This window comes from Micrasema longulum, unplaced genomic scaffold (genome assembly GCF_059751315.1).
Source record: "Micrasema longulum isolate JH-2025_06_02 unplaced genomic scaffold, ASM5975131v1 h1tg000829l, whole genome shotgun sequence".
NCBI lineage: Eukaryota > Metazoa > Arthropoda > Insecta > Trichoptera > Brachycentridae > Micrasema > Micrasema longulum.
Window position 1 is genome coordinate 100536 of NW_028278021.1, and position 22458 is coordinate 122993.

The following is a 22458-nucleotide window of genomic DNA, read 5'->3' on the forward strand; positions in this document are numbered from 1 at the left end:
TGAAGTCAAGTGGCCACTTAAACTAGTCAACAACAGCTTGCTCACCGCATACCACACACCGCATCTGAGGACACAAGTCTCCTTGGTGGTGCCCGCATACACGGAAAAGTTGCTCATTATCAAACGAGAAAAGCTAAAAAAGTTTTCAGTCTACACTCACTTAGAAGGTTGCGAAAATTCTTACCCTTTAATACTAAATGCACTCTAACACAAGCATTACTACTACCCATTCTAGATTACGCTGATGTTTTCATGACTGATTTAAGCTGTGAGCAACTCGATAAACTTGAACGACTTAAGAATACATGCACAAGGTGCATGCATAAGGTACATTTTTGGTCTTAAGAAATATGACCACATTTCTGATTATCGTAGGGAACTGAAATGGCTCAAAATTAGACGGCGGAGAGACTATCACTCCCTCTCACTTCTGTTCAATTTACTTCATAGTCCTAACGCTCCCTGATACCTGCGTGAAAAATTTCAACGCTTATTAGTTCATGGTTTACCCCTTCGTTCTTATTCTCAAGGTACTTTCTTAATACCTATCCACAATCCTCATGTATGAAATGATTACAAAACTTTTAAAAAGCCTAAAAAAGATTTTTGGAAGCAACCAGATCTGTATATCCGACAGGACCTATAACATGGCCACGGATAGTAACGAGAAGCTCAATTCGGTAATCATAGAGAGGGGGAAAGGACAAGAACACAGGATGTGTTCAAGAGACTGATTAGAATATCCGCAGCAGCACGAAAGAAAATTAACAATATTAAAAACAAATAATTTGTCTGATTTAAATTATTTATTGACAATTCTTGATGGAATTCCATTGTAATGATGTGTTAACTTATATTTACAAAATATTGCGTATTGTATCTTTTTCAACTTATTTTTTAAATGTACCTACACTTAAGATTAAGATAATAGTTTTATATAAATTATAATTAACCTGTATTGTATTCAACATTCTAAAGATACCCACTAGAGGGTGAAAGAGCTAATTGTTCAAACAAATAAGTGGAATTGTACCAAGTTTTTTTAAATCAATTACTTATATGTAAATATAAGTTATTACATAAAATAAGGTGTCGTTAAATTCACCGTGATTTGATAAAAACTGCGTATTCCAGAGATTAGGGATAACGCAAGAAGATTTTTAGCTCTGACGGATTGAAGGAAAAAAAGTCAATGACAGGTCAAACGTCCTGTAAATACTTAGAATTCCATATTTCCTTCTTGAAAATGGTCACAATATCAGAGAAATTATGAAATTAGACTCCCATTCAATTCAAATCATCCCCATAAAATTCAATTTTACATAAGGCAGGAAAAAATATTTATGAAGAAAAAAACGTGATAAATTTCTCAAAACTTTTATTTTTTTTAATGTATTTAATTTTTTGCATTAAAAAACACTTTACTTGTATTTACATTATTGATCTTTCAGACTGTAAATAATGTCTGTAAATGCATTGATTTTACAAATTTCGGTAATATTATATCATCATCATCATTCCCTTTCCGCACCTAATGGTGCATAGTGCACTGTATTGGTACACCAATAGCAGTGTATCTTGATCATTTTGGTTACACAAAGTTAAGATGATCAGTTTTACGCTTCAGGTACCAGTCCAGGGACTTTGAAATATTGTGATGTAAAAGCGCCCTTTTAAATAAATATTTAATGTGAACCATGTCGGGAGTCGAACCCGAGACCTCTTGCATGGTAGGCAAACGCGCTGATCACTGCATCACAAGGCCGACATATACGACGTAATATTATACAAGTAGGTATTAATATAAATCTCCACCAATAAACCAAAGGAGGGATTTGACATAGTTACTTGTAAAATAATTAAAAATAATTTATATGTTAAATCAACAATATTTTGAGTTTGTCCAAATTTTTGTAGACAAGGACTGGATTCAACTCCCTGGGGAGCTGTTAATATTAACATATTACAACAGAGATGGAGAACATTTAAGAGAAGGTGATATAGAAATCTAGGCATCTACAGGGCTTATGACCTGTCATTGGCTGGTTTAAGTGGCCACTTTACACACTGTGTAACATTCACCATTCTGCCCATATTTAAACATCCATATTCCTTCAACTCTTTCATCTGTTGATGTTTGTGAAGTTAAAGAGCTTAGACCTTTATTTATGCGAAGGAGATTCATCTAATTGAATTATTTCACCAACGCACTAGGCAACGCCTGAAAATGTTATTTTTTCAATTTCTATACTTCTTCATGGACCAGGTGGATTTATCAACAATATTTTGAGTTTGTCCAGATTCTTGTAGACAAGGACTGGATCAAACTCCCTGGGGAGCTGTTAACATTAACATATTACAACAGAGATGAAGAGTAGATAGACTTCTATATCACCTTCTCTTAAATGTTTTTCATCTGTGTTGTAATATGTAAAAATTAAATCTTCAAAAATGTGTATTTCTGTAAAATATTGCAATTAATAATAAACATATATTTAAAATAAGGCTTAAAAATATTTATGACCAGTGCATATTTGTGTTAGCTTTTAATAGTATATGTCCTATCAGCACGTTGGTTTTCTATTTTTGCGCAACTATTTTGGTGATTTGCTTGTTAGTTCGTAAAGTGTCTTGACGAATAGACGGGTACCGTCTTGAAACCGGTTGACATAAAAAAGTCGGCAAATGGTTATATTATACAAATATTAACTAACATTCTTAATGAATTTTATTTTGTTTGTACATTAAACGTATCAATTTGATTCGGTTCCTAAGTAAACGATCGTAATGGAGTATCCAAGAAGAAGTTTGGAAGTGGGTGGCCATTAATAGTTAGATGGCTAAGAGTAAATAGGACTTGATAGGTCTTCCAGAATGACTGGGATTTCTTAGCGCTACGAACAACCGTAGTGCTACAACAATAGAAGAAGCTTCGTCGCACAATGGATTAAGAAATTATATCGTCGGGACAGTGCCAAAGTCGCGAATCAGCATTTTTGCTAGTATTTGGTTAAATATACCACGAAAGTTTATTATTTAAAAAGCGTCAAAACGGCGAATTCAAAATCGTGTAAGAAGACCGGTATCTGGCCACCCATCTATGCAGTGCCATTACCGCGAATATTTATTTTGGGACTTTGGCATTAAATACATGAGGCCCTCAGTATCAAAGATGGCCAAACGCTAAAAATAGTATCAAAAGCAGCCAACTGCATATTTAATACTTATTAAAAATAGCGTTTCTTGTTATGTTAACCTTAAGGTTAAACCATTGTTCAAAGTGTTAATAGCACCAATTATTAAAATATCAAACAATAAATGTTCTATGAAATATTTATGGGATCGTTTGGCCATCATTGATACTGAAGACCTTACATGTAAACGTGTTTGTCTTATTCACTATTCTAAAATGTCGAATGTGGTAAATTCACGATTTTCGTCCCTTAGACTAAATATTATTGTGACTTTATTATTTTAATTATAATATATTATCCTGAACCTTCATATTTTCATAAAGAAACGTACTTTCTGAACCACCTAAGATTGTTGACATCCGCTGGGATCAGTAAAAGGTTCTTTTAAAAACTTTCCTTTATGCATAAATATAAATGACATCTGGAATACAAACAAACATCCTAGATTACCAGTTGCAAAGTCCTTGATTACACGGGCTAATGTTTAACGTCATTTTTCATATCCCTCTCTTCAAATTGCTTAAAATAATTATGTTCTTTTCACAGAATAACGAATATCTTTTAAAGCTTCACTTTATATACTCTCTGAGGAGCCAAGACACATGCATTTCTTGTGAGACGTTCACGTGAGTGACACCGTGTGAACATTTAAGTATGTCTGACAGAATTGACAACTTCAAATTTCATAGACTTAATGGAGAAATTTATACTAAAAATAAATAACAGTGTGACTTAAGGATAATCTAAAGTAACACGAGGTGAGGAAATGATTGCCTGATTATCACTGTCACTTTTCATCTTATCAAAATAATATGTGTGTCCAGAAGCTAAGCAATCTAATTTGATCATTGGATATAATTATATATATTAAATGGAGATAATTAAAAAATATATATATTTGTCTCAGGATACTTGATATTTTGTCACTTTTAGAGATCCTGATGGACAAAATATTTCATTTAAATGATTTAATATACGTAAATGCGTCATATTTTTTTTTATGTGTTAGGGTTTACTAGAAGATAGCAACACTAATATTTATAGCAATTGCAGATATATGAATTAATTTAGTTCGATTTGCAACGCCACCGCCAATAACATCTGAGGAACGGCCAAATTAATTATGATTGAAGTAAAATTTAATTAAGCTTCGAATATTTTGAGTATGTTTAAAACAGACAAAGCTGGGTTTAAATCCTCAGAGAGTTATCGAGATTGAAATTTATTGGAGTTAGTAAAGCTAATGCCAATCAAACCACCCAACGACAGGCCGTAGGCCCTGTAAATGCCTAAAATTTATACTTTCCCCCCTAAAAAATATTTTTTCTCTCTGTTTCAATAAATTTCAATTTAGAAAAACATGAATTTCAATTTCAATTTAGTCCCGAAATATTTAGAAAAAAGTTATATCATGGGCGAAGAAATAGGCTATAGTGCGGTGCTACGAGAGGCGTAGAAATAGCGATACACCGCTAAGCGTAGCCGGGTGTTTCTCTACGAGATAATTTGAAACGAAGCAAAATTGGAACTAGGAGGCTATAACCGCGCACACATACACACACACACATCTACACGGGCCATATACAACCCCCCTCCCCATCTCTCTCACAGCTCCCCGCCAGTTTAATGATCACATGCGTGATACAACGCACTATATTGGGTTTTGTCGGATTTAGAAACTATAATTTCATAGTAGTTTCCTTTTATTTCAGCGAGCGCAATAAATTCCAAATAATGGTTACATTATTTATAGGATAATACGAGCTTTAATGTAGCATCTTTATTTTTTACGTGCCTATTGGTAGTTTTAAACCAATAAAATATTTTGAAAGTATTTTTGGAAAGGTATCAATCAAAGTTCTCAGTTTATTAACCGTGTTCAAAGTATTAGCTAACTAAGAAGGTTTCATGTTTCAAAAGTTAGCTAAAGAACTAAACTAAAGAAGTTTCATGTTGCCATGAACTTAGAGGCAAAATATACGAGTTATGGCATCCGATCGTCAAGGATAAAATAGAGGGTCGCCACGAGTGGACCGAAAGCAGATATCCTAGAGATCAATATTTGGAATTGGACAGGAATAGGAAGCGTGGAAGAACAGCGATGCATACTCCAGAGTCTCTAGGGTGATAGTAAACGTTGCGGTGATAAAATTAAAGACAGGAAAAAGGAGAATACATTTTTCAACAGAGATGAAACTGTTACTAGTTTGTAAATCTAGGTACTACAATAAATTAATGAAAACAAATAGTAAAGTAATCAATAATATAAGATATCTGATGATACTGCCATTATTGATGATACATACTGCTGATCATCTACAGAAACTTGTCGACAAGATAAAAATGAAGGTAAGAAATTCTGTCTCAAAATGAACTCCATAAAAACCAAAGCTGTAGTGGCCAATGAAAGCGCCTATCCCTTTCCCGAAACTATTCATAAAGAATTGTATCTTTCTTCAGTTTTGCATATTCACTATCAGTTTAATTTTAGAGTCCCAGTAACGCAGACCAGAAACCAATATCTTTTTAAAATTTCTAAATGTAAAACTAAATCTTTTCAAAATTCATTTGTAAATAGAACCTACCATATGTGTAATCAGAAATTAAATTGTATTGATATTAATAACATATCTTTTACTTCCTTTAAAAGTGAAATTTCCAAAAATAATTCAAGTTTTGATGTTGCGCCTTGAATCCGCAGCCTATATTATGCAGGTGATGTGCAGTTTTGTATGTGGGCACATAATAAATGAACACTGTATGGTCAACTATAGTTGTATTATTTATTGTAATGTGCAACTGTGTGACCAATATTCATTTACATTTCTAGTAATATTATAAGTTTTGTATGATTAGTTATTTTATGTTATGTATAATTTTCATGTGACAACATTTACAATAACAATATTATGTGGAAGCCTCTAATTGGACTTTATGATATGTATTTATGGTATAATTGATTCTTATAAATGTATAAATGTCTGTTGGCTTTCCAATGAAATAAAATAAAATAAAAACTAATTGAACGAAAATGTAATATTTGTTTAGAATCAAACCGTGAAAATAATAAAACATAGAAACTTCAAAAGCTTTCACTGCACCCCTTACTGCAGTATTGTAAATCTGTGATCAATCAAATGCATACGGTCAGTACAATCACCTTTTTGTAATTTACCAGTATAACAGTGAAGGAATCCAGTTAGTTCCAAATTGAGACCACCGCCACATGCTCCAGATCCCGCTTCTGACAGTGGCCAGCAAACGGAGAAGCATTAACATCCATCTCAATATAGATGGTTGTGAAATAAAACAGGTTACCAATTTGAAATATTTAGGATGCTGGCTCAATGACCAGTAAAACCCGGATACGAAAATTATGACCAGAATTGAGATTGCAAGATCAACCGATGCGACAAAATATAAGATGGAGAACCATAAAAACTTATGAATTGCCAGTGGAGGGATGGACTCTCAAAGCCTCAATTATAAACAATATTGAGGCTTTCAAACCTTGATTATGCAGAAAAATAATTTGAATATCTGTAACTGATCGTGTCTCCAATGATTTAAGCATTATTAACAAAGAAAAGGAGTTATTGACCTCTGTCAAAAGAACGAGATCTTCATACTTTGGTCACATATTTCGCAATGAGAAGAATGCCCTTCTTCAACTTATTGTGGAAGAAAAGATATAGGGCAGGCGGAAAATGGGATGGAAAAAAGCATCATGTCAAGCATAGACAAACATGACAGGTTGGTAACACAGAAGATCAGTGACGTACATAAGCATATAAAAGCACCACGTACTAATCGCTCTTTCTTCTCTACCTCTAAAGCCCGCTTCCCACTACCAAGATCCAAGATCTACGTCTCCCAAAATTATTATCAACCACATCGTAGGAAATATTCAGTGTTCTATTTTATAAGGTAAATATTCTGTAACATATCTCGTTCATTTTAATGTATTTCATTTTTGCTTTAATATATAGTGTTCAAACCTCATATAAGTACAGACTTATTCTTATTTATGAAGTTTGAAGCAATTTTTTGAAGAATTAAGTGAGGACCACGTGTGAGATGTTGGATGAAAGACTTCAGACGACTTCCTAGACCACATTTTGGCTTCCAGTGTAGGAATAAAAATATCTCCGCGTAGCGCATACACGCTGGTCGACCAATCTACAGAGACAATAGTAGAGTAGACAATAAGGAAGTTCAGTGTCTTTTTTAACTTTTTTATTTGCTAATCTGCTATTTTACTAAGCCAAAAAATATTTTTTGCTGTAAATCGTATTATCAGCGCTAAGATTGTTTAATATTTTGTTTTTCTAAAAAAACTCCGCGTGTGACGTCAGAAGTTGTTTTCTATTAGTTCTTCGGATTGGTTCGTTTACGGTAAGCCAACCGGATATTCTTCACAGCTTTTATATCATTGGTTGGTTCTTATAAACCAGTGAGGTCGATCGAATTGGTGCTTTTTTATAAAAAAAAAATTTTTTAATTTTTTTCTTGCGTTTTCAATTTATTGCTCTAACTTTTACCGCGCGCAAGAAAAAAAAATTGCATCCAATTTCCCGTAGAACTGAAATATCTTATTGGTGGCAGACACAACTGGTGATCCCGACAATAGGCCCCTCCACAAAGGTATGAAATAAAGAGTTTTTATTTTTTTATTTATTAATCATATAATACAAATAGGTATAATACAAATAAATTATATTCCCAGAAGTTGCTACAACTCAATTAGGGACTAAATTAATATTAGGTAATTATTATTTAAAATCTTAGTATTCAGAACAACAAAGAAACAAAGCAATCTTTCATTTGAATATTGTTTACATTAATACTAATCTTCGCAAATTTGACCACATAACCGAGTATCGCACGCAACTACACTGGCTCAGTATCAGGCATAGAAGAAACATTCACATTCTATCACTTCTTCACAATATTTTAAATAATCCCACTTCGCCTGTTTATCTGAGAGAGCTCATCCAACCTCTTTCACAACACGGACTATCTCTTCGTTCTAGTAACGAGAGAACCCTTTTAATACCCTGTCATCGCTCTAATTTTTTTGCCTCCTCTTTCACAGTAGTAGCCGCTCGATTGTGGAATAATCTACCCACTAATGTTAGAGACGCCCCTTCTTTATTTACATTTAAGTCGAGATTGAAATGTCACTATCTAAATATTTAAATTGTTCCTTTATCCTTCTTCTTTCCTTCCCATCCCCTCTCCTCTCTTCATAGTAAAGTGTTATTTTTTTTTTTTTATACATATATTTATTTTTGTTAATCTTTGCTTTTAATTTTTGTGTAAAATTGTAAGATTCAATATGTCCATGTATTTATAATTTTCTCAAACTGAACGGTTTGGGTAGGTAGGAAGAAATTGCCTTAAGGCAATATGCCCGCCCTTATATGTATATTTATTGTATATGTATATAAAGTGTCAATAAATAAAATAAATAAATAAATACTAAATTTATATGAGAGAATCAATATACTAACGTTTGCTTTGAATTTTAAAAGGCGTTTAAGTTTATTTTTCATCAGAAATAAATACCGTAAAAAAATTGTTTTCATCGAATGCACCTTTATTTGATTTTGTAAATAGCGCAATTTTGAAAATAAGCCATCTAAAAATGGCTAAATCGTATGATTTCTTTACTTTTTATGAGACTAAAATAAAAAAAAATATACATAATATATATATATATATATAAATTAATCGCCCTGTCGTATTTCGCAAAAACTTGAAAATGGCTTGACAGATTTACGTGCGGTTTTTTTGCAAAATTTTCTAATTTACGTCCTTAAGGTTTGAAAAAAATAACATCTTTAATATGGTGAGTAAAAAAAGTTTGTAGCGTATTATATGTGTTTTTCAACAATTTTCCAGGGTTGCATTCGACTAAAATACATTTATTAAAAAAATTGCAGGACGTTGTTTATTGCATATTAAAAAAGTTTGTATTTTAACGTTCACAAATTACAATTATTTTTAATGGATAAAAAATCTATTAATTTCCTTACGATTTCTTAATTTCTACATATCAACTTATTTCTAATGAATTTATAGTAATGCTTAAATAATTTAAAAAAACATTTTTGAAAAACGGATTCGTACATAAAATGTAAAGTTTTGTATGTATACTTAATAATGTTTAATCTTAAGAGGAAACGCGGTCCGACTTTTCTTCATACAAATGTATTTCCGTATTTTTTCTCTGGTATTTGACACTAGTGCAGTGATTTGACTATTGGCGTGTCGTTATTGTTATGTTTTTACAAAAAAAGTTTGTTTTGGGAACTAGACACAGTTTCATCTGCTTCCTTTTTTGATTTTTTTTTAGAAACGCAAAACTTATCGATACAGAAAATTTTATTCTGACACTCTGTCTAAAAAAAAATAATATCGGTTGACTTTTGAGTTGCGGAAAACGGGACAGCGAAACGTCGACTTTAACTATTCTAACAAACGGTATGACATGCAGTTGTCTTTTCCACGCAGTATCGGAGAGGCATCGCAAGACAGTGACATGAAAACAATGTTCGAATACCTATTTATCAATATTCCTGTCCTCACAATTTATGTAAACCGAAACACAAAAATAATAATGTGCACGTACATATTTAATTTGGTCTTAATACATGAATTGATATCAAACCTTTGATTGCGTTAATTTAATAAATATATGTATCAGTGGCGAATGGTGGTTTTATTTACAGGTAAGCCATAAAAAAATATCATATATTTGTACCTACAAAGGAGGTACATAATATAATGTATGTAATATATACTAAAAATTGATATTTTTCTGTGGTTCTGTGTGATAAAACAACTCTCATCCATGAAATCAACTTAATTGATGTAACTTCGTGATATATTATGTTATAAAGATATATTATCCATTACTTTAATATATAATGCATTACAAAATAAATAAAAAATGCCATTATGAATTCAGTCGATATTAGGTATTCAATTGAAATGTCAACTGGCCGCATTGTTTTAGTAATTAATAGTGCTAAAATCGGCCGTGTGGAGCGCTCTATGTCCTGCAATATGACGCATGAAAGTAATTATGGTCTTATGTCAAAAGTACCATCTCAAAGATAAATAGTCCTTAAGAAAAAATGTTTGAAATACTGTTTTCCAAATCAAGAATCTTCAAATAATTTGTGTAATTGGCAAGTTTAGTCTAGGAGAAAAAACCCGCACTGGGGTTAATACATTCAAAATATAGTATACTTATTTGTATGAAAAAATAAGCTGGAATAATCGGCTAGTTTATTGGCTCACCGCAGGCGCTGGGCGCGCTTTATTAAAATTTAGATTTATATTAGGATAAAAATACAAACGGTAGAAATGATTTAAACGAATATTAATTATTTATTTGTTTTTCTGTAAATAAAGTTACAATAAAACATTACTTTAGTTAGTCAAATATAATGGTAAGCTGCGCATAATCGCTTCTATATATGGTTCGCCCCTGATATATATATACGAGTATGTACTGAAACCTGGCAAAAGCAAAGAATTTCCGGGTTCAGCTCGTACAAAATAAAAATATTTATTATTAATATTTAAAGCATTAACTTTGTAGACAAACATTTTAATAAATGTTATTAAATATTTGTATATAACCACTTACCGACTTTTCTATGTCTACCGGTTTCGAGACGTACCCGTTTCTTTGTCAGGACACCAATTAAACCAACATGCACACCAACATGCAAAACCCACTATACACTTTCACCCTTGCACAAAAATATAAAGCCAAAACGACAGGCATTTTAATAGGCACATGCACTGATTAGGACAAACATGCACTGATTTAATTATGAAAATATTCTGTTGTTTGAGAATGGTAAGATTTATAGGTATGGTAAGATTTTAAATCGGGTTGTGGTTCCGTGGCTAGTGTATCGGACTCACAGACCAAAGGTCCGTGGTTCGAATCCCACTCTACCCCAACTTGATTCCATTTTCTAATAGTGAGTTATTTACAACTCGTTGAAAATGGCCCTCAAAATTAAATATTTGGGTAAATCATAAGAACGCAAATATTTCTTTTATATATAAAAAAAAATTAAAAAAATAGGTTTAATAGGGTGACCATTACAGTTGAACATTGTATAAAGGACTATATTGAAAGTTTGTTTGATTATTAATCAAAGGAACATTATTTTTTAAAGCTTTCCTATTGTGAAATATTTCCATATTATTTAATTTTAAGCCTTTATTATTTGTATGTAAGATTTGAACTCCTGTATTTTTAATAAAGTCATGATTTAAATGGATTTGCAAATTCAAAAAAAAAAATTATTATGAAGAAACCTCAAATGTTCTTTTAATTGGTGTCCTGACAAAAAGACGGGTACGTCTTGAAACCGGTAGACATAGGAAAGTCAAATATTTAATAATAATCATTGAAAAAATAATTTTAAATTACATTTGTTTGGAAACGTGCGTTTTTCTGCTTGCAATAAGAATCGTCCATGATCCTAAAAGCCAAACGACAAATCATAATGACTCAAGACAGATGTTTGGTAAGAGAAACAGTGAACTGTAATGGTTACGTCTGGATTACATGGAATCAGGGGAGCAGATACAGTGAGGAGATATCTCTGTTGATGATATCTGCTAATTAATCCATCCCATTGAACACGGGTTCGTAATTGGTCGGGCGTTTCCGCCACGCTTCGGTGGCCCGAGTAATCCTTGCGTTTGTACGGATTCTGTAGGACTTTATGACTGTCGTTATTGTTTATAAACCTCGTGATTGAAATATTAAAGGATACGTTTTATTTAAATTACTTTTCCTTGAAGTTTAATGTTTACTTATGTGTTTTTGTCATCGTTACCTATTTTCAGATACGATTATTTACGACTAAAAAAAAAAACCCATAATGAGTGAGTTCAGTGCCATAAAAAAATGGATTGATAAACTTGAACGACTTCAAAATACATGCATAAGGTACATTTTTGTCTGAGAAAATATGAGCACATTTTTGATTATCGTAGGCAACTGAAATGGCTCAAAATTGACAGCGGAAAGACTATCACTCCCTCTCACTTCTGTTCAATGTACTTCATAGTCCTAACGCTCCTATATACCTGCATGAAAAATTTCAACGCCTATCAGTTCATGGTTTACCTCTTCTTTCTAATTCTCAAGGCACTCTTTTAATATCCATCCATAATTCCTCTTTCTTCTCTAACTCATATAGTGTCCATTAGGCTCGACTATGGAATCTTCTCTCATCCACCATCAAAGATGTTACTACAGTATCTCTGTTTAAATCATGCCTGAAGAAGCATCTCTTTTCTCTTCCTCAATTTCTCCTCCTTTCCTCTTTTTTTTCCTTTTTCCCATTGAGTAATAGTATTAATTAAAGGTTATTTATAAACGAATAGGTTTATTTCTCTTTTTATATATCTTTACCTTTTTAATTTTAATTTTTCATTGAATATGTTTTGTAACTTGAATTATAAAAACAAAACAATTATTGATTGGTTGATTAGAAGAAATTGTCATTTGGCAATAAGCCCGCCAATGTACAAATAACATTATGTACAAAAAGTTACATAAATAAAAAAATAATATAAAAAATGTTTTTTTGCACGTGGTAAAAATTAGAGCATTTAATATGTCGGCCTCGTAGTTGAATGGTCAGCAAGAGGTCTCGGGTTTGATTCCTGACAGGGTGAACATGAAATATTTATTTAATAGGGTATTTTGACACAAAAACATTTCATAGTCCCAGGACTGGTACCTGAAGCACAAGACTGATCATATTACCTTCACGTTAACAAATGATGAAGATACGCTAGGATTGGTGTACTAATACAGGGCCCTATGCACTAAATATTGGGTGCGGATACGGAACGATGATGATAATATGCCGAAATTTCTCGAAAATGCATGAAAAAAATTATGTTGATAAAAATAAACTATTTTGAAGTACGTCACAAGTTTTTCTGAATCAACCATTGACAAATTGTTGTGATAGATTACCGGTAACCGGAAAGTCAACTCACCGACGAGAACTTGTGACGCCGAATTCGGAATAAGTTCAAAATTACAAAACTTTAAAAGATTATCATATCCTCATTGAAATATTCAGTTTAACATAAAAACGGAAATATTTCATTTTTGACTATCGTATTTTGCGGGCGATAAGATGCACCTCAATTTTCGATTGAATTTTCAGAGTAAAAAAGGCCTTATGGTACGAAAAATACGGTACACTGACAATGGACCGCTTGCCACCACATAGAGCGCACACCGCATCTGAGGACTTAAGTCTCCTTGGCGGAACCCACATATACAAAATATTGTTCAAACGAGAAAAACTGCCCGAAGAAGCTATTTGTAATTCGGTAGCTTTAGCATATTTGTGCTGAAAGAAGGTAATCCAGAAGTACATTATATGCGCTTCATTGGATTGAGGAAAATAGAGAAGTGACTTTTCCACTGACTGGGATTAAATTGATTAGATTTGACGATAGACATTTTATTAATGATGTTAAGGAAACATTGTAGTTCCAACAGCGATCTGATTTCTCGACAAATTAAGCCCATTTACGCGAAGTGAGCTATCTGACAAAATGGTTGAACTTTTGTATTCAAAGTTTTAACTCTCTGATCTTTTTCATGTTTTAATTAATAAACTGATTTGATCATTTTAATACATACGAATGTTTAGCGCATAAAGAACCCAGGAAAAAAGTACTAGGTATTGTACTGATTAAAGAAATATAATTGATATAAGCAATGAGTTCATTTAACAGTTACTTTATTTTTACTGCAATGGGCTCTGGGCCTCGATTATGATGGGAAGATAAATATGTCATACCTTCACCTTGACGGTATAGTTCAAGATAGATTCCCTCTAGCGTTTATAAAGATATAGTACCAACCCCCCACCTTAAAGTTTTGGGTAGGCACATCGATATGAATCAAGGGGAAGCGTGCGTCACGGCACACATATCTACGCTCTAAAATAACATAGCTTCAGTATGACGCCATGGTTGAATATAAAAGTCTCCCGACCGACTACAAAGGTACAGTATCAAAAATTTTGTTTCACTGAGCAAGTTTTCCTTTAATTATGATTTATTAATAATTTTAATCGTTTTGAGGTTGGCACTTTTTTCAGAAAAGCCTATTAAAAATATGAGAAAGAAATAAATAAGTTTTGATGTCGAATTAAATTCCAACAGAACTGTCACTTTAAAAAAAGGAACGCCTAGATGTGGAAATAATGTCCCTTAGTTCTCTCCTATTAACGAATAAGAGTATCTAGGCGTCAGACACAGATTAAATGTGTCAGAAAGTTACCACTCTAAAAAAATAATTTAGTTATTTTATTTTTTCCATCTGTTTTACTATGTTTCCAAGTGTATGTATCGAGACGTTATAGGAGCCGGCTTTGCAGTTGATTGGTACAGATTGGTAGATACATACAGACGACCGCTAAGCGTACCGTCTAGGTGATTTCCAAAAGTCATGCAAAATTCATGTTCAAGCGAGAATTTTTTGCTTGAATTGGGATTTATTGGAGTTTATAATCGCTTTGAAGTGAGCACTTTTTATTACAGAAGCCTATTTAAAATAAAAATGACAATTTTAAATGTTAATGACATAAGGAACGCGGACTAATTGTTTGCGGTCATTCCATTGGCTTTGTTTCGATCATATGATGTCGATATGACAAGTAGGTAGAACATACCGAGGTAAGATACAGATAGTACAGAAGTTAATTATACCGTCTCGATATATACAGATGATGATAGCGTTCATAATCGAGGCACTCGACCTCTTATCATATAGACAATACTCCTACATAAGACATAATTTATAATATAATGCCAGAACCGTGAAAATGTTGATATTCAAACTAAAGAACTTGTTGACATTTTCTATTATTGATTTTTAAGTTTAGTTTTTTTTTCAAAATGCATTATTTTTATTGTTTTCCATATATTCGTGGCTAAGATCTATAAGATCCAATAACGTCAATAGTTATATTATAGGAGAGAAATTATTTAGTCATTTCGCGACTTTAGAATGAACTATTTGAAAATGGAAGATCTATAAGATCCACTGACGTCAATAGTCATATTACAGGAGAGTAATTATTTAGTCATTTCGCGGCTTTAGAATGAACTATTTGAAAATGGTGACAAGAAAAATATGAAATCTGAAATTGGCCCTTTTGGATCCAAGCCACAGGCATGATATATCGGGTTTTTGGCGAGTAAAATAAAGTGTTTTGAGTGTCTTTAAACACGGTTACTTATCTTAGTTAGATAGTCATTGCAACTTTATATGATTGCTATGATTAAAATAAAAAAATCACAATTAAAATTTTAATTTAAATAAATTCGCCCAAAATAAAAAAAACATCTTCCCAGTTAATATTTTGAAATTATAGATGCAATTGAATGCATTTGGAATTTCTGAAATTATTCATAGGCATAGGGTGCTGTATTGATACTCCAAAAGGGAAATATCACATACTACGAATACCGATAAAAATATATGAAATGGATTTATAATAATTAATTGTATTTTTTTAAATCAATATGAATATTTTGGAGAAATTTTTTCATGCATAAATGTTAAAAAGAAATTCAATAAAAAGTCGTTTGTAGAAAAACGCGACGTGTTTGGCCTTGGTTGTTGTGCCGTCAAGGTTCGTGATATTGTTCTACACAAATTTCAATGGCTAGGAATAAATCAATATGAATTGTGACGTATTAATGAAATGACCGTTTTTGCGGTAATTCAAAATCACAAATTTAAAAGAATTTTTTTTTTTCCAATATTTACAATTTTTTTTTTTACTGGACAGTATTTATTTATACTTAAAGGGTTTTGATATTACAATATAAGAATACAAAAAAAAATTTTTTTTTAAAGAAAAGAAGCATTGACAAACATAAGGGACATCAAGACAAGATCTGGACTATTTATTTAGTGCTCGTTTAAATCGCTGTAAACTAAAACCAAAAATGTTCAAGTCTTGTCTTGAGTTAACAATACGATAAAGACGGGTGGTCATGGGAGAATTAAGGCCATAATTTGTTCTAAGCTGATCGATGAACAGTACTTCATTGTTTCTCAACCTACGAGTTGAATATGGAATTTTACTTGTCCCAGTAATGATGAAACATCGATAAACATTAATTTAGTATAGCGAACATAAATATGGAATCAATATTAGTTCTACGTTTTTGTAGACCAGAGATATTAGTATTTCACAGACCTTTAGTACTTTGATATTATTTTTTAAAACCTGATATTTCCCTATTGCGGAGTATCTCGATCATGGAGGGTAAAGTTATCAATGCTAGTCTGGTGTAGAACAACCATCAAAACAAATGTTTCATGTATTGCCAGGAATCGGAATACAGATCTTAAGCAAAGAGCCTCTGGCGGAATTCACATATGAGAACTATAATACTCGCATATTTGCTTACCTGAATCTTTCAACCAGGAGTTCATGGCTCTCGGGGATGCTTCAACATAGCACTGCAAGGTGGCGTCAGTTTCAACGGGAGCCGATACAAGCTGGTTCGAAACTCGGATTAGAGGATAAACTGAAAAAAATAAAATGACATTTCTTTTTATCGAAGAAAACCCACATCACATGATAATACTTTCAAACAAGGTTATTATAATATTACAAGTTATTATACTTAATCATTTTCGTCATCTACAATGCGCTGTTCTAGTTCTTGTAAGTTCAAAATACCATTTTTAGCAAAATTGAGTTATGTATGCGAATATGTTCATTATCTTAGTACGAGTCCATGTAGCTAAATATTTTTGTTATTTCCGTTAATAAATTGTATTTTCAGCTTTTTTTAGTGCTAATGTTCACTTACTGATTTGTTTATTTAACTTTAACTCTTAAAAGAATGTGGTAAATAATCACTTTGCGCGCGGTGATGTAACATCGTGTTACCACTAGTAAAAGACGGAATATTCTAAAGTTCAGACATTAAAAAAAAAAAATAACATGGAAACATTATGTTTAATAATTCCCTTTTCATAATTTATGCAAAAAGCATATAATTTAGCGCTTTTACAGCAAAATAAAATAAAAATCACAAATACGCCGCTCATGTTGCGCGTGCGCATCCCTTATCACTATCATCAACCGACTGAAGACTAAATCTGTTTAAGACAACACCCACCGTAGAACAGCGTCGCTGTCTTCCTCGTTATGACTTCTATCTTCGTGCTCTTTCTTGTATAAGGTATCTGTATAGATCTGTTGCTGAATTAGCGGACATTCATTCTTCGCGTGGCAAGGATGAATATTTTTTGTATTAACAATTAGCATAGTTGTACAAATTTTACTTTCCAAATCGGGTTTGAAAATGTCCATTTGAAGATTACAAAAAATACGAATTCATTGTTTTTTTAAATAAGAGTGATATATCAAGTCTTGTGTCGACTAGTGTGACATCACAGCCACACAAGACTTAAAAACAAAAAAAACGTATTTTATAAAATTTGCCAAATCGTCTATTGAACATAAAAGAACTCGGGCAGCGAATGGTATTCGAACTATTATTTTTCTTTCACATATTAAAATAAAATAAATCTTTTGTTTCTTAATTCCATTTTGCTATTGATATTGATACTTTAATCGGAAGAGTCACTATCTTAATAAATAAAAATATTAAGGACCGTGTTACTTAGACGACCAGTATTTGTCACAGTCATTTATATTTTGCTAAAATTGAATAAATAATTCACAGTACAAATTATTATATTTATTTTTTAATCAAACAAATACATAAATATTACAAGAAAAAAAATAAAATAACATATCCCAAACTCTATGAGGCCAAGGGCCCTGTGTTGAGTTGGGATACAACACAATCGAAAGATTAGTGGAAGCATGTACATTCGTTTTGGAAAACTTTATATGTTCATTCAGGACATTAAAAATTCTTGGGGCCTCAAAAGATAAATTCCTCCGAGCAAACGTCGTACTTGTTTTTGGAATTAAATAATTTTAATTGGAGGAAAACCTCGTAGGAGCATTTTGCTGGGATCTACTCTTGTAGCTGCATGACCAGAAATGTGTCAACGACTCAGTTTTAAAAATTTATTTAATGTCCAGTCCCTTCATGAATTGGAACAATGTCTTAGATGGAAAAATGGGGGGACAACGCAGCATCACTCTTAGTATTAATTTTTTTACCTCTATTAGGGGTTCATGATAGACGCAGTGCAACCTCCCCAGCCCACTATATCATATGTTGCCACTGACTGGAAAAGAGCAAAATACACAGTTCGTGTATATCGTTTATTACTAAATATTATTTGGCAATTTTTCGTCTTGTTGCGTTACTTAAGATTTGTGATGTTATTAAATGTATGAACTCAGATAGTTGTAAAAAAATATTTAACAAATAATAATTACGTAATTAAACATTATTACTTGAATTTTTTACTGTAAAAACACCCTTTGGACCATGCATAACAATCTTGGGTAATCAATCAAAACTGTCCTCTGAATAAAATTAGAGTTTAAAATTTATGAATGGATCAGTTCGACGTACATTTTTATTTATTTTTTAATATTTTATTTTTATTTTAAGAGTTGTTTTATTTTTTACCTTGCTTTTTTTAAACAGAAAAGGTTAGTATTTAAAAAATGGGAGTTTTTCGCTATTACATTACTTATATTTTAGCTAAACTGTTGGGATCAGAAAGGATATTCTAAAATGAGTCAATCAGTAAATTCTCAGCATTTGCTCATGTGAAGAGAAAACCACTATGGGCCTACTCTGGCGCTACGTGTCCATCCTGGCAACACCGCAAACACAGAAACAGGCGGATCGTACAACGCCGCGATGGAAAAATCAGAGCTCCTTTGTCCACTATCAACTTTGGTTCGGATTCGTTGTCACTCTCTATAACCCAAACCTATAATTACCCGCATATTATAAACTTCGAGTCACGGTTAAATTCATTCAGTGTTTGTATTTAAGTATACGAGTATTATAACTTTTGTGTATTTGTATTAAATTTTATATTCAATTAAACCAACAAATAATGTAAGTGAATCTTTCATTAAAACTTCACGCACCTTGCAACAAAACTGTGGTAAGTCACATAACCATTTCATTCCTACAAAAGATCCGCTACACCACTGACGTACAATGTTTAGAGCTATGTGTTGGGAAAATATCATAAATGTTTAGAATTGAAAAAAAAATTACATATGTATATTTTAATTTTATAGATAAAATGATGATAAAATGAACCGATCTCAATTATAAGTATTCCTGCAAAAAAAAACACTTGCTTACTTTAGAAGATCGCCGTCTACTGTTGGACATGAGGGTGCTTCATGACATTCTTAGTGGACGCTTTGATAGTCCGGCTCTTTTGTTGGAGTTATCATTAAATGTCCCCGGCTACCGCACCCGTCACACGTCGAGCTCTCTATTTCATGTGCCAGCAGTTCGTACAAACTATGCCCAGAACTCTCCACCTATACGTTTTGCTAGTGAATATAATTTTAACTTTCCCCTTATTGATCCATTTGATTGTTAAAAAATAACATTTAAAATGCGCGTCTTAAAACGTACTTTTTTGTTTTATACTTAGTTTCAATAATAAAGTCTTATTTTATATTATTTTATTTTAGTATATTTTATCTCTAATTCTTAATGTTTTATATATATTTATATTTTCGACACTTGACACTTGTGCAATATTTACACACATGTCCACCCTCATTCCAATATAACACCCACTCACCCACCCTCTCACTCACTTACACTCACACAAACACACTAGTATGTATTGTACGTGTATTTAATGTATTTCTGTGGATATATGTCATTGGTTTTATTCCCTGTATATTTAATTTGTTAAATTTTTGTTACACGTATTACTGTTGATATCCCCAATAGATAAAAAAAAGCGTTTTTTTTACTTACAATGCACGAAGGGTATTTTTAAAAAAACTACAGGCTTCTATGAAAACATTCGTACTAAATTTTTAACTAAAAAAATATTTTGTCAATCATTGGTCATTTAATCATTTGTCTTTAACTGAAACATTTAGCACTTAATTATATTCTTAAAAAATATTAAATGCTAAATGTTCCGGATGGAATGTGTTTTTTATAATCAAACATTAATTAGCCTTCTTTGGTTTTGGGTGTTTGGAGTTAATCAGTGTCTTTTTGACACTCAAACGATGCATCTTACCATTATGAACATTTTCTAGGTCGAAAATTTCAACCAACATTTCTTGGGCATCCAGATGTTTACTAACTGAGATGGATATGTTCTCATTATAACTATGGCAGCATCATCTGCATGGCATGTGATGTTAATGACCTTATCTCCCTTAGTAGATTAACTCATTTTTTTCATTCTTAAACGCGTTTTTTTAAACATATAAATTCTGCTGGTGTAAGAAAAGGTTTTTGGCGTATCTATTGTTGTGCTATATTTAGTTATAAAGGTGCTAAACTTGCTTTGTTTCTTTGTTGATCTTAATATGTGTTATTTTATAAATGTTAATATTATATATGTCCCGAATTGAGTTGTAAATTCTGAGAATGTAATTCAACGTATTTATCTTGTAAAATACTTTGTGTTATATGATTTAAAAATAAATAAAATAAAATAAAAGTTATTTTCGGCGAAATGTGTTCTAAAGGATGTTTTAACAATTATTTTTTTTATTTTTTTTTATTTTATTGAAATAAACGGCACTTAGTGCCTTTTACATATTAGTTACAAATACAATTAAATATACATACATGTAAGCTTAATTTAAGTAATACAGAGCATTTAAAACAATATTATTAATTTAGAAAGTCTAAGAAATATAAACCATATAAAAGAATAAAATATTACCAGTTGTAGAATTATCGATAAAAAAAGATAATTTGGTATTAGAAATACTTTGAACCAGTTAAAAAAATAACAAAGAAGACAATTTTGAATAACAATAAAAAAATATATAAATATATGTATTATTATTGAAAACTAATATTTAGGTAAATAGTACATATATGTTTATGTAGAAAAATATACAATGATGTAAAAAAAATGACAAAGAGAAATATTTTTTACTTATAAATTAATTAAGAAAAGAAACGAAAAAAGAAAAAAAAAACACCAATAAAGAAGTTTAAAACAAATTTTTAACAAAAGTAACAAATAGTTACCTAGAACTATTACCAATAAAATAAAGAAGAAGAGCCGTTCTATATGTAATAAATTTCATGTGAAATGAGTCACCAATGTCCTGGTACTTATTGCCTAGAGAGTGAAGTCTATTGATGACTGCATTTTTACCATATGATGTCGAAGTATTGTTGCCACAGTATTGGTAGGTTTGCCGAGTTGTCCTTTTTGGTACATTAAAACTAATTAGTGATAAAAGTGCAGGGGTGTCAAACATGGAATGGATTATTTTATATAAATTTAATAAATCAGTTATAACTCTCCTGTCACTTAGTCTTAATAATTTCAAAATAAACAGTAACAAATCATAATTTAAAAATTCAATACCAACACCTAATTTAAAATTTATAAATCGCAAAAACTTATTTTGGACCTTTTCAATACAATATTGGTGCCTAGAATAATGAGGAGCCCAGATTGTAGAGTTGTACATTCTACATTCACTAAGAGTAAAAACGAGTGTTTATTTTTATCGAAAGCCATCCCCATCCCACAAAACAATGCGGTAAACCCAACAATCCCAGCATCCGTATATATTTACATATCGCAACAGAGACGAAGAACATTTTACAGAAGGGAAATAATTTGAAAATTAATAAATTAAATCGCCAGAATCAAGAAAGGGGTGTTGCGTTGATTCGGACATGTAGAGCAAATGGACAACGAAAGAACAGCTAAAAGGATCTACGATGCGAATGTTGATGGATGCAGAAAACGAGGAAGGCCGAGAAAGACATGGCACGATCAATTCCATAAAATACTTGAAGATGGACATGTTAAAAGTAAGAATAATCGGCGTGCGTGCATGAGAAGGTGTATGAATGTAGAGGAAGCGAGGTCTGTATGCAAAGATAGAGTGATATGGCGTTTTATTCTCTCTGCCTACTCCTACGGGGAAACGGCGTGATGGTTTGTTTGTTTATAATTAAAAAAGAAATGGCCCACGCTCAGACGCTGAAGTCTTTGTGAGCATTTTTTCCAATTTATGTTATAGCTTAAATTTAAGATGTTTTT

The 22458-nt window shown here is 31.9% G+C and overlaps 1 protein-coding gene across 1 annotated transcript in view; it reads right to left on the reverse strand.

Annotated features, from left to right (window-relative positions):
* Positions 1–22458, reverse strand: part of LOC148278765 (lachesin-like) — a 179232-nt gene that overhangs the window by 17433 nt on the left and 139341 nt on the right. The window contains exon 7 of the mRNA XM_088230909.1: positions 16692–16811. Within this exon, the coding sequence (XP_088087035.1) occupies positions 16692–16811 (120 nt within the window). The remainder of the gene's footprint in view (positions 1–16691; positions 16812–22458) is intronic.